General features: G+C 52.1%; 1 protein-coding gene across 1 annotated transcript in view; it reads left to right on the top strand.

Moving 5' to 3' along the window:
* The window catches only part of COL22A1 (collagen type XXII alpha 1 chain), a 259,058-nt gene that overhangs the window by 172,635 nt on the left and 73,312 nt on the right, over window positions 1-13,111 (top strand). The window contains exons 31-34 of the mRNA XM_077163316.1: window positions 531-572; window positions 10,218-10,274; window positions 10,511-10,564; window positions 12,908-12,961. Coding sequence (XP_077019431.1) covers window positions 531-572; window positions 10,218-10,274; window positions 10,511-10,564; window positions 12,908-12,961 — 207 coding nt within the window. The remainder of the gene's footprint in view (window positions 1-530; window positions 573-10,217; window positions 10,275-10,510; window positions 10,565-12,907; window positions 12,962-13,111) is intronic.

Here is a 13,111-nt window from a genome sequence, read left to right as displayed (position 1 = left end):
TTAGGTTTCAAGCCTAAATGTTTCAACTGCCCAATCTGTACTGTTGGCAGGAGAGTGCTCTGTTCCCTCTGGCCCTGGGGACCGCCTGGCCCTTTAGGGGGTGGGGCCCCGGGCACAGGATAACCCCTTTGGGGGGTGGGGCCCCCCGGAGCCTCCGAGGGAGTTGTTGTGGTCGCTGTGCTCAGGGCACAGGCAGGGACGCTTGCTGCAGCGCTGGTTGTGACTGCAGGAGGTTGACAACTGGGACATCATCAACTGAAGTGGATAATGGGTGATTTTATGAAGCCCTGTACAGTGGAATTGTGTATGGCAGTAGAACTGACTTACAGCTACACATACCAGCACGGATAGCTTTCAAAGTATAACGTTTCCATAGGTCTGAAGTATTTGACAGTTTGGAATCTGCTGTCAAGGCAGATACAGATTGGGTGATCTGATTGATTGGGCAGAGGTGGGTTTCCAGACTCTCATATAGTAAGCAAAGCTGGCAGAAGGATTAACGGCCGTGTATTTCCCGTTTCTTCATCCAGGGTGAGGCTGGTCCAGCAGGTCCCCCTGGATTGCCTGGCGTGGTAAGTCTTCTCCTGGTCCTCTCTCCTTCTCCACATTCCCAAGGCACTGAGGATCACCCCCATTTCCCACACACACCACTTGGTTAAGCATCTCCCTATTAGAGTTTGCCAATAGCTCGAGCTGTTCCTCGTCTTATAACTCAACAATATGAATAATGTGTGGGCTTCTCTAAGAAACACCTGAGTCGACTGATTTATGTTATCCAGTAAGCACAGCTACTATTCATCAGGGTGTGTGCCTGGCACTGAAAATGCATATCCACCTGTTACATATGGGGAAACTGAGCCCCAGAGAGAAGTGGCTTGTCCAGGGTAAGACAGAAATAGTGATACACAGCCATGACCCTTGGCTCATTCATTCTTCTACCTTCTGCAGGTATGAGGACAGGTATTTTGAGTTGGTGTTGAGGAGTGAGTAAGAGTGCGGGCTTTAGAACCAGAAAGAACTGGGTTTAAGTCCCAAGCTCTGTCATTCGCCAGCATTGTGGTCTTGGACATACATTTTTAATTTCTAAAATGATCAGTTTTCTCATCTGTAACAATTAAATAAAGTTTAAAGTATAATTATGATACCCTGCTATCTTGCATTGTTGTTATGAAATTAAATGAGATAATATGAAGTGGTTAGCACAGTTCCTGGCATGTTATAGATATTAAATAACAAACAATTACTGCTGGGTTTTTTTTTACATATAGTACTCCCAAGAATTCTATAATGGGGGCATATGTTGGGTTTTCTTTTCATTTGAATATTTCTTCCCAACCTCATGTGGATGCCACAGAGCCCCACTCACAGTTGGACGAAGAATCTCCTTCTGCTGTCTCCACCCAAGTCAAACTGTCATTCTGCGTCGCCTCTCCTCACCCACCCACAGCTGTCAAAATGAGACTCTGCTGTATCACAAGGGCTTTGGCAGAATCTCAGAATCTGAAGTGTAGAGTCAGAAGTGAGAACATCACACCTCGGCGAGCGCGAAGGGAAGGGAATGCCCTCCTGCCCTTTGGTGGGAGCGCACGTTGGCACTGCCTCTTTGGAAAGCTGCTTGGCGGTAGCAGTATGTCCCAAAGTGCCTGCCTGTCAGCACAGATGTTCCATATCTAGGGACCCATCCTAGAGAAATACTTGCATGTGCGTATCCATAAAAGCTTGTACAAGGATGTATATTGTAGCTTTGCGTATAACAGTAAAAAAACAGAAACAGCATACAATGTGTCTATAGACATAACATTAAGTAAACCTCAGACTCTCCATGTCACGGAGTCCCTGTTTTGTAAATAAATGAGTAGAAGCACATGCACACACGCACACACACACATTAAATGAAAACATCGAGTGGTAGACCACTATGTCACGGGAGTCAGAGCGTGAGCAGCTCAGCCCACCTCTGTGAGTGTCGGTTCCTGCTGCGACATTTAGCAGCTGTGTGAACTTCATTAATAACTTCCTTCTCTGCCCTCTGTTCTTCCTATCTACAAAACAGGGGAAAAGAGATCATGTACTTCTTAGAGTTGATGTGAAGAATATGTGAAATAATTCAAGTAAACATTAAATAATGGAATGTTAACTGTTCACATTTGCATAACTCTCATGCAAAATTATTTCTATACATTTGTAATTGTATGAAAATGTACAGAGAATAGTCTAAAAAGTATTGGCCAAACTGAAAAACAGTGGTTTCTTCAAGAGAGGAGACTGAGATTGAGGATGGCGAGGGGAAGGCACAGGTAGCTTCTTTCTGTCCTTTCCATTTGATTGCATTGTGTTGTAGGACTAAAATCAACCATGTCCCTTTGTCCATTCACCACTTTTTCCCCCAGTAACTCCTGCGAGCCAGGGATTGGCATGGCCTGGTCCTGACTGAGGTTACAATCAGGGGAATAAACCCTAATCACCCAGGGACCGACATAAGTGCAGACCACAAACGACAGTAAATGCTCTCAAGGAAAGAGGAAGCTGCAGTTAGTGAGAATGAAGGAGAGCTAATTTATGTCTGAGAGGTGGAGGAGAAGAGGGAGCTTTGAAGACATGACACTGAGACATTCGAGAATGCGAGATGTGGTCTCAGCTACATGCATGGAAGTGAAGGAAAGCGTGTCCCAGGTGAGGGCAGCATGGGTGAAGAGTGAGGCTGGGAAAAGCAGGACCGAAGGGATGTGTTATAAAGAGCTGGTGGGAGAGGGTTGTGGGTTGAGGGCAGAGTCAGAACCTCCAGGAATCTGCTCCCACCAAAACAATTACTGAACTTGTAGGAGCTGTCTAAATCAACTGTTTTGAAACTGTGGATTCTAGTGGAACCCTGCAGCCTTCAGGGGAGGGCGGGAAGAAGGGGTTGGTAAAGCGCATGTGGGAAATACTTGTGAATTTCACACTCCTCCCCCCCCCCCACACACACACACAGGACAGGGAGCGAGGACCTGCAGCCTGGGTCCTGGCAACAGCTTGATGTTGCCAGGGTGGGCTATAAGGCCTAACCCCCAGCCGGGGAGGGTGCGGTCTGGTTACTGTTGGCTGCTTCATCAGGGATTTCTGGTGGATGGGTGATTAGGCCTCCAGCCCCCTCAGGCAAAGTGGCAGAGTTCTTTAAAGAGACAGAACCTTTGTCTTTGTAACTGCTAAGGCAACCACTAAGAAAACAACTAAAAAATGCAGAGGTAAAGAGAGGAAGGAATCAAAATGGTACACTACACAAAAGCAATTAAAACCAAAAACACACAGTAATGGAGTAATTGAAGAACCACAACCACACAACACGTACAGAAAGCAAATAGCTAAATGACAGATGCAAATTTCTTTTTCCTCAGTTACTACCTTAAATGGCAGTAAAGTCCACTAATTAAAGGCCGACAGTGGTAGATTGGATGAAAAAGTATGCTCCATCTCCATGCTGCCAAAAGGAGACTCACTTCAGGTACAAAGACACAAAGAGATAGAAAATAAAGGGACAGAAAAAGATATTCTATGCAAAAAGTAATCAAAAGAGAGCCAGAGTGGCTATATTGTTGTCAGTCAAAATAGATTTTAAGTTTAAAAAGATCACAAGGAATGAAGGATACATATATTGATAAAAGGCTCAGTCCAGCAAGATGTAACAGTTATAAACATATGGACCTCACAGAGCACCAAAATAAAGAGGATAAGGGGTGCCATGAGCAAATGTATGCCAACGAATTAGAAACCTAGTTTAAATGGACATATTTCTAGAAACGTGAAAACTACCCAAGCTGGCTATTTTGTATATGTATAACCTGGTATTTAGAGATGAGAATGAAGCCAGTCAGGTCAGCATTAAGGAAATTCAGAACACAGGGGTAAGGAAGGCATTGCCTCTATTTTAGAACTTCACCTACTCTTTGAGACCAAAGAAAGAAAGTTTATTATGTCTAAAACCTAAATTTTCTATAGCACATAATTGAACTCAACCTGTCTGGATGGATCATATAAACAATCGAAACACAGGGAGCCCAGAATGAGTGTCTTTAATCCTGTATATATTAATGTAAGGCTTGGATACATCCTAGAGTATATTAAGCAGATAACCTAAAAGTATTGGCAAAGTCCTTTGAGGGATGGTAGAAAGATAGTAGAACTATTAAACTTTACCACCAGGGAATCCCTGGATACTGTGCCAAACTTTAGGGGCACACTAATCAATAGGCCAAGCCCCTGATCTTGAGGCTGACTCTTGTGAAGCTTATGCAGGTAGTGGAGAAGCTTAGACTACCATAGGCATGCCTAAGAGTTACTTCTGGAGGACCTCTGCTGTGGTTCAGACATGGCCTCAGTCTCTCTAAGCCCAACTCTGCAAGTGAAACCATTACCCTCCCTGCTAAGTGGGGCGTGACATCCAGGGGTGAAATTCTCCCTGGCCATGTGGGAGATGACTCCCAGCGATGAGTCAGGCCCTGGCACCATAGGATCAACAATGCCATCCTGACCAAAAGGGGGAAAAGCAATGTAACAAATAAGAAGTTAGGGGCTGAGAGAGTTCAAACAGAGTCAAGAGGTTACTTTGGAGGCCACTCTTAGGCAAACTTCAGTTAGACATTGCTACCCATCATAACTTGCTAAACTCTAACCAAAACCACTGCAGCCGATCCTAAAGAGCACGTAGGGCATTCTACAAAGATTCTACAAAGGTTCCATGCTCTAGGGTAACTTTCCAAAACCTACAACCTCCAGATTGGTCCCTGGACCAGATAAGTCCTGAAATGCACAGGGCCCAGCTTCTCCAGAACATCAGCCAGTTCCATCCCCCATACCATATTATTGACAGCCCCTTCCAACATGAAAAAATTAGATTGGGCATAGTTGAAATACCCCTAAAGAATGGGAGAAAGATCAAAAGTGATGGTGGAGTTTACAGAGAAGTTTGGGTTCAACAAACAGTATGACTGTTGAATCATTATATTGATATAAAAGAGTCTCCAGTACCTTAGAGCAGCTAGAAGTAAAAACCTAAAATTGTGGAATTGTAATGCATACCAAACTCTGAAATCTGCTCTATAACTAATTGTTGTGATGTGCTTTGAAATTGTTTTTGTGTATATATATTATTATAAAAGAAGGAGGAGTATAACAAAGATAGGATTTAACAAATGAGTCTGACTGCTGAATCATTATATTGATATTTCTCTTGGTCTCCAGTGTCTTGGAGTGGCTGGAAGTAAAATGAGAAATCATGGAACTTTAGTCCATACCAAATGTTAAAATCTGTTCTATAACTAGTTGTTAAAATGTACTTGGAAATTTATTGCTTTTTTGTATATGTTATATTTTACAATTTAAAAAAAAAGTAAAAAAAAAACAAAAAACTACCCAAGCAGTTGCAAGAAGAAATAGAGAATCTCAACAGACAGACCTATAGTTAAGAGATTGAATCAGTAATTGAAAATCATCCAATAAAGAAAGGTCCAGTATGAGACGGTCTCACTGCTGAATTTTACCAAATATTTAAAGAAAATTCAACACCAGTCCTTCTCAAATGCTTTGAGAAAACAGAACAGGAGAAATTGTTTCCTAATATCCTAGTAACTAGAGTAAGTAAATTCACAGAGATAGAAAGTAGATGAGAGGTCACCAGGGGCTGGGGGGAGAACAGGGTAATGAGAATTTTACTTTAAATCCGTACATATTTATTTATATACAATACATGCATTTATAAAATTATTTATTATATATTGATATAGATTTACTTACATATTTACATATGTCTCACCCCATTTTTTAAATAACTTTTTAAAAAAAGGGCATGAAGCTGAGCAGAGGGAAGGCCCTAGTGGGGCTGGGTGGGTGGGGATAAAACTGGACAGCTCAGCAGGGACGGCCCCCGGGAAGTTTGTGAGCCCAACAGAAGCCCTGCTCTCTGCCAGCCAGAGCGGTGTCCCTGCCTCTGCCGTGGCGGGTAGGGGAGAGGGAACGCTGGAGCAGTGTCTGCAGCAGCCCATGCTCTCTCGGAGTCTGCACCGAGCGCTCCTTCTGGCCTCTTGGCACTCAGAGGGAAGTATGGTTTTTCCTCCCCATTTTACAGGTGAGGAAATCGAGGCTGACATTGCTGCAGAGGTCACAAGGTGCTGCAGCGGGGTTTGGACTCAAGCAGGGCAACTCCAGGGTACGCAACTCAAACTGTACTTGAATAAACGCTCAGTGACTTGAAAGAAATAAGTGATACTTTTAAAATGAATACGGGGTGCGAAGGTAGTCCAGTGGCAGAGTTCTCGCCTGCGAGGCGGAAGACCCGGGTTCGATTCCCGGCCCATGCACCTCCCAAAACACACAAATAAGCAAAACGAACAAACGAAAAACAATCAAAATTGCAACAAATGGTGCTACAGTATCGGGCTACTCAACGTGGAAAAAAAGGGCATGTGACCCCGTCTACAGCACAGGAAGAAAGGGCGCCCGAGCGCATCCTCTCGGTAAAGCTCCGGGCGGCACATTTCAACGGCACCCAGGACCCATCGGTCGCACCCTCGGGTGTCTGCCTTCCCGCTCCCGCACCTCCCAGTCCCCGCTGCCGCCCCAGGGCCCTCCGCCGGCTCGGGAGGGGACGGGGCTGGGTCCCGCCGCGGGGCGAGGGGCGCTGGGGTGGCCGCTGTCCCGGCAGCCGCTTCTCCTTGGCGGCCGGGGCCTGTGGACGCGGAGGGTGGGGGAGGAGGGCAGGGAGGAGGGCGGCGGGGAGGCCAGGCAGCTGTGAGGATGGCCCAGGTGTTCATTGCACAGACAGCAGGGTACCGCCTCCTCTCCCGCTGCAGCTCCCCTCTCCCTTCCCCTCCCCCCTCTCGGGGCTCTTCCCCCTCGGGGCTCCCTCCCCCTCTGGGCTCTTCCCCCTCCGGACTTCCTCCCCTGCAGGCTGTCCGCTGGGCTTGGAGTGCCGGGACACCAGACCCTCCCCTGACGCTTGCCCCCTCACCCTTCCTGAAAGACTCCTGGGCTTGGGGTTTGGGGAGCGGCTGGTGGCTTTGAGAAGAGTATTTGAGGTGGTGGGACGTAACAGAGTGGGAGGGAGGCGCAGACAGACACGGGGTCGTGGGCAGTGAAGTGGCTCAGAGCTGGGGTGCCTGGACTGGATGGGACGCAAGCCTGAGAGGGGAGCCTGCAGCTCCCGCCAAGCCTTGTCACCACTGCAACCTATTCCTAACCCTAACCCTCTCCAAAGAGCAGGGGGCTGAGGGCGCCCTAGGGGCATGCACCGCGCTCACTCACACTGTCTTTGCACTGTCCTCCCGTGACCTCGCGTTGTCCTCCCGTGACCTTGCGCTGTCCTCACCTGACCTCGCGCTGTCCTCCTGTGTTCTCCTGTGTCCTTCCGTGACCTTGCACTGTCCTTCTGTGATCTTGCACTGTCCTCCCGTTTCCTCGCGCTGTCCTCTCCCAGCCCAACCATCCCTGAGGGGGGCCGACGTGCATGGGTCAGGTAGGGATGTGGGGCGGGCAGGGGCCCCGCCTGGAAGCCGGGACTGGAGGCTGCTCTGCCAGCTTTCTCCACCTACGCGTTCCCTCCCCTCCCTAGCCTCCCTCTGCCACCTGCTCAAAGGGACCTGTCTGCCCAGCCTCTCCTGGGAGGAGCTCACCTGTAAGGGACGGGGGTGGAGCTGGAGCAGGCTTGTAGGTGTGCCCCGCCTCCTGGCCTCCCCCTCGTCCTTTGCAGGGTCAGCGGCTCCATGGGCCCAGGAAGCCACTTGTAGGCGCAAAACTAGGAAATTGTGTCTTTTGTTTTTTAAAGATTAATATTCGTTGCAGGCTATTGCATGAATCTCTGGGGCTGTCTCCAGCGCCATGGCAGCCGTTTGCATCGATGGCTTGGAAGGTGGGGTTCTGTTTGGCTTCTCTCTGCTCTGCTCCAGCGTGCACCTTCAGTCCCTGCAGAGCAGAAGGAGGCAGGGGAGGGGGCGATTGAGTGATTAAGAAAGAGAACAGAAAGAAGAAGGAGGGCTGGAGACCCAAGCCCCTCAGCTCCCACGTCTGGACGGAGCTGCTTGTGTGGATGGTGGGTGGCTCTGGTGACGGCTGCCTTGTGGGGGGCAGGACCCTTAACCGTGTGCCTGAAAAGTGCAGATGCGAAAGGCCCCAAGGAAGAGGGCAGACAGCCCACGGCGAGGGGCAGTTACAGCTCAGAACTCTGGAAGAGCTTTGGGACTGGGGGTCGGTAGGTGGTTCCGAGCCTCAATCAGAAAGGAGTTCCCAGGCGCCCAGTCCAAGGCTCTGAGCCCACAGGGCTGGCGCTGCTCAGTTCACCAAGCAGGGCTGTGGGAGGAGAAGGCAGCCGGTGGTGTCCATGCACTTGGCAGCTCACAATGGAACCTGCGCCCTGCGTGGTGGGCGGGGTGAGCAGCTTGCCCAGGTCTGGGGGAGCAGCTTGAGCATCAATCCTGTGAATTCCAGGGTCCCTCCCCTGCCTGGGCTGACCACCCCCAGGCCCCCAAGCCTGTCTGTGGAATTTACCTCCACACTGGCAGCAGAAAAGAGTTTGTAATGTCCCAGGTGAGGTTAGCCTGGAATGATCCCACGAGCTGATGACTTGAGGACCAACGCATTTGCAAATCCTCGCCGTGGGAAGTCCTGGAATTGTCGTTCCTTGTGTACAGGGCGGGACATGCCTTCTCTGGGCTGGCTGGAAGCAGAGATTTTGGAAGAGGGAAGGAGCCCGCCTCTGTTGCAAACCCTGTGTCAGGCACCGCAAAGCCCTTTGCAGGATGATGCACTTAGTTGGCGCCACTGTAGCTTCCACACCACATGCTGCCAAGGGAGTGGCCTGCCCACCCAGCCATGCAAATGCTAAGTGGGCCATGGCCGGGCAGCTCGGGAGGACAGGACAGGCAGGTGTGGCTGTGTCACGGCCTTGGAACTGTGCCCATGCGTGGACAGAGAGAGCAGCCTGCAAACCACCAAAGGGCAGCATCCTTCTCTGCCGGCTTCCCACCGCCTTCAGGGTTAGGACGGCCGCCACGCTCCAGGTCACACCTGGAAAAGACACGCTCGTCTTCTCCAGGTGTGACCGGGGCTCTCCCCACGTCTCCTGGAACCCAAGCCTTTGCTCTCAAGCCCCTGCTAAAGGATTCCCTTCTACCTTCAAAGCAGCTGACTGTGCCTCCTCTACCTGGTCTTTCTGGGGATCGGGTGCCCATCCCTAAGCTGCCCACGACACTTTTGGACAGCTCTACATCCTGTTGCTTTGGGAAGAGCTGCACTCAGCCTTCCTGGAGGTGCAGGCTTTGGCTGTTACTCAGCTCTCCAGGCTCCTCAGGGCTGCGCCACCTCCTGCTTTTGGCTCATCTTTGTTGTACCTTGTCTGTGCCACCAAACCTCGCCCTGGGTGGAGCAGAGACCAAATATTCCTTTGGCAGATCTGGAAACTGAGTCTTGTAGGTAGCTCTGTTGCATGACGTCACGTGGCCAGGGAATGGGAAGGCAGCGTTCCAAGCAATCGGCCTGCTCTGAGGCTGAGGCTGCTTCCGCTGTGCCCCCTACTCTACCCTTTGCCTGCTGGAAGGTAGAGACTGCGCCCTCCTAGGTCTGCCCTGGCTGTAGCTGGCCGCCTGCTCCTCTTCTCCCTGTCCCCCTGAATCACAGGGTCTCATGCTGTCCTACCTCCTGTGAAGTGGGGGACACTTCAGGTGTCGCCAGCAGCTTCAGGGGACTGAGCCTCGACCCACCTCGGAATACCCTAGCGTGGGCTGTGGGAGCACAGCGCACCCCGCTGCAGCCCATGCCCATGACCTCCGTGGTCACCCAGAGTCCAGGGTGCAATTCCCAGTCTGTCCCCAAAGGCTGGGCCACCTTTGCAACGTGCCCACTCCCAGCTTCTCCATCAGCACGGAAATGGGGTTGGGCCTGTCCGCTGGGGAAGACCCTTCCCCTTGGCATCTGCCCTGTCACAGTTGGTCACTGCTGCTCTCCCCTGAGCCGAGTTATGGGCTGGAGGGGACAGGAGCCGAGCCAACCGTCCAGCTCACACTGTGCCTGGTGTCAGAGAGAGAGGGGCTACAGCTGGGGACTTGGCCCAGTCTGGGGTCTGGCTTCCTTTAAGACTTGAATGGTTCAGGGTGGGAGGACGGGGGCGAGGAGGAGAGAACAGCCTTCGGGCTCGGGGACTGAGCAGGTTCAGACGTCGAGCGGGCCTCACGTGCTCCCTGCTTCTGTGCCAGCAGGGACAACAAGGGCCCCGAGGAGAGAAGGGCAACCCGAGCCAACCTGGGGAACCGGTGAGTGCCCTGTGGCCCGTGACCCGCCCCCCACGCCTGCGCCCTGCAGTCCAGTGGCGCTGGCCAGCGTCCATCCTCCCAAGCCCCGCTGACCTGGGTGAAGGCCCCCTCCTCCCCGAGGACTCTAACGGGTCCCCTCGGCGGACTCAGGTTGTCCCCCCCCGCTCTGGCCCCCGCCCCCACCCAGTTGCCCAGGAGGACCAGAGCCAGTTAACTGACTGGGAATTTCCCTGCAGGGACCGCGGGGACTTCCTGGAGAATCGGGACCTCAGGGACCCATTGGACCGTCGGTAATTAAATCCCCTCTCCACGCGTTGGCTCAGAGCCCCGAAATCCCGGCCACCCCCTTTTGTTCTCCCCAACCCGGCCCTGCATGCCCACCCACCGTCTGCCGTTCCGGGAGTGATCGCCAGGGGCCGCTGAGGGACCAGGGCTGGTGGCTTTCCAGGAAGCGCACCCACTAGCAGCCCCGTGGGGAGCCTCCACACGCCCCAGACGCCCTGACTGTGTCAGGAAGGCTTGAGGCAGCTTGCGGTTATCTTGTCCTCCTGTCCCTGAGCACGGGCACCTCTGGGCACCCCACCTTTTCCAAAGGGTTTCCAGGTGCAGGAAGGCCCCCCTCCAGTAGGGTGGTGCCCCTGGTTTGGGGGCAGCCCGTGTGTTAGCACTCTGATCTTGTTTTCTTGCACTTTGCTCCCTGACATCCCTCATGGGCCCCTGCCAGGCCCTGGGCTGGAGTGACCCCTGGGTCTACCTGCTGGAGGTGTGAGCCTCATCTATGTAAAAACAGGGTGATGTGCGGAAGAAATACAGTTCAGATGCAAAGCACAGGGGCAGTGCCAGGAGAAGGTGATTTTGGCCCCTCTTAGACCCTAGGATCTGATGTGGGGGTGTCCTTGCCCTGTCCATGCATGGGGAGGGCAGCGTGGCCCAGGGTCACTCATACCTGCCCTTTCTTTTCCCATGCCAAGGGACAAGACGGAGTGCCCAAAGCTGTTGGCAGTGCTGAGTGCGTGTCCCCACTGCCTTCCAGGGCTCCCACAGCTCCAGGTCGAGAGGCAGGAGCTGGCCGAGGGAGTGCTGTCCATACTTGGGTGCTTGGCTAGGCCTGGAGACCAGCAGCATTAAGGAAGTTTTGGCCTCCAAAAGTTTTCAGCATGCCAGGGTGCTGTCCACACACCCAAGCCATTGAAGGATTCTTTCTCTGTATACATACATGTGACACACACACAGACACACACAGATGTCTCTCTGTGAAGGAGCATTTATCACCCTGCAAAGTGTGTCCATGTGCACGGACACATATTCTAAAATCCCAAGCTCACGTGTCCTAAGATGCACGCACAGGCGTTCCAGCGCAAACCCACAGGTGCCATCGGGGAGGGTGCCCAGGCCTGCGCCTTCGTGCACACACTTCTGAGCCCTCCTGCCCTGCTCTTCCTTCCATCTCAGCCAGAGTCAGGAGACTTCTATGGGGTCTAGAGGTGTGGTGGCTCTCAGTGGGGTTTGCTCCTGTCCCCAGAGCCGATTCTCTGCCTCTGCGTCTCTGCAGAGCTGGCGCCTGGAGGAGGAGCTGCTCCACCTAGTTAGGGTTAACTGGCTCTCCCAGAAGTGTGGTGAGCCGAGGAGGAGAAGGTGCTGCAGACAAGCATGCATTCTGCTTAATACCACAGGCCAAGTGTACCTGCTGTGAGCACTCGCAGACCATGCCTTCCATGCATTTAGCTGGACAGGCTCAGACAAGGGCAGGGGCCAGTGTAGATGCTGCAGAGAGCCCCCTGCTTCCCCATCTCCATGGGGTGACCCACTTGGAATGGCCACACACATATCTCCTTCCATGGAATCATTGCCCAACCATCAAGATCCAGTTTATACGCTCCATCCAGGAAACATTCTGATTCTCCAATCAGAGCCTCACACACACACACACACACACACACACACACACACACACACACGTGCTCCCCTGATGGGTGCCTTCTTTCTGTGAATAGCACCAGCATCTTCAGGGTAATCCAGACCAAAAACAGAGGTCCATTCAGATCTCAGGATCATCCCATGAACTCCTTTCTCTCCCCCTGACCATCCCTGGTCAATCCTCTTTACACATTCTCCAGAAAGACCTCCTTTTGCTCTAACTCACGTTAGCCGTTGCCTTCTCTGATCCCCATGGATGGCCTGTGCCTTTCTTCATTGTACTTCTTCATAGTTTCTTCATAGTTTTCTCTCCAACTCAAGTCTGAAGAGTGCACTCTATTTTCAGTGCTCCTTTATCCCCATGCACCTCGGATAGAGGCCCAGCTTTCCTCTCTGGCTGGCTCTTCATTTCCTCCTTTTCCCCTTTTCCCGCGCCTCCCACCTCTGCAGCCACAGCCTGACCCTGTGTCTTGGTCTTGCAGAGCATCTTAGAACATCGTGGAGTTCTTTAACCTCTTCTGCACCCCAGGCCTACTTTTTTGATATCTGGCTGGTTGGGGTCTCCAAAGGTCACACAAGAGGGAGGCTAGGCTGTCTCTGGAGGGCACATGGGGCTGGAAGATGTTCCAGCCAGTCATGGTGAACTGAGGGGGAGGCCGGTTTGTAGGTCTGAGATCACACATGGGCCTTTCTAAACTTCTTCTGTCTCCGCACAGGGTACTCCTGGGCCTGTGGGCCCCCCTGGCCCCAGTGGACCCCCAGGAAGTGTGGTGAGTCTCTGGGGGTCTCTGGGAGGATATGAAGGTTGTTTGTGGACCTGTGATGCCCACCCTCGAGTTAACTTACTACCCCCTCCAACCCAGAGGGCAGGGTTCTGCTGTCCCCACTTAACAGATGGAAAAACTGACGTCCAGGCAGAG

Source organism: Tamandua tetradactyla, chromosome 6 (genome assembly GCF_023851605.1).
Source record: "Tamandua tetradactyla isolate mTamTet1 chromosome 6, mTamTet1.pri, whole genome shotgun sequence".
Lineage (NCBI taxonomy): Eukaryota > Metazoa > Chordata > Mammalia > Pilosa > Myrmecophagidae > Tamandua > Tamandua tetradactyla.
The sequence above is the reverse complement of the archived record's forward strand: the minus strand, read 5'-3'. Positions and strand labels throughout refer to the sequence as shown.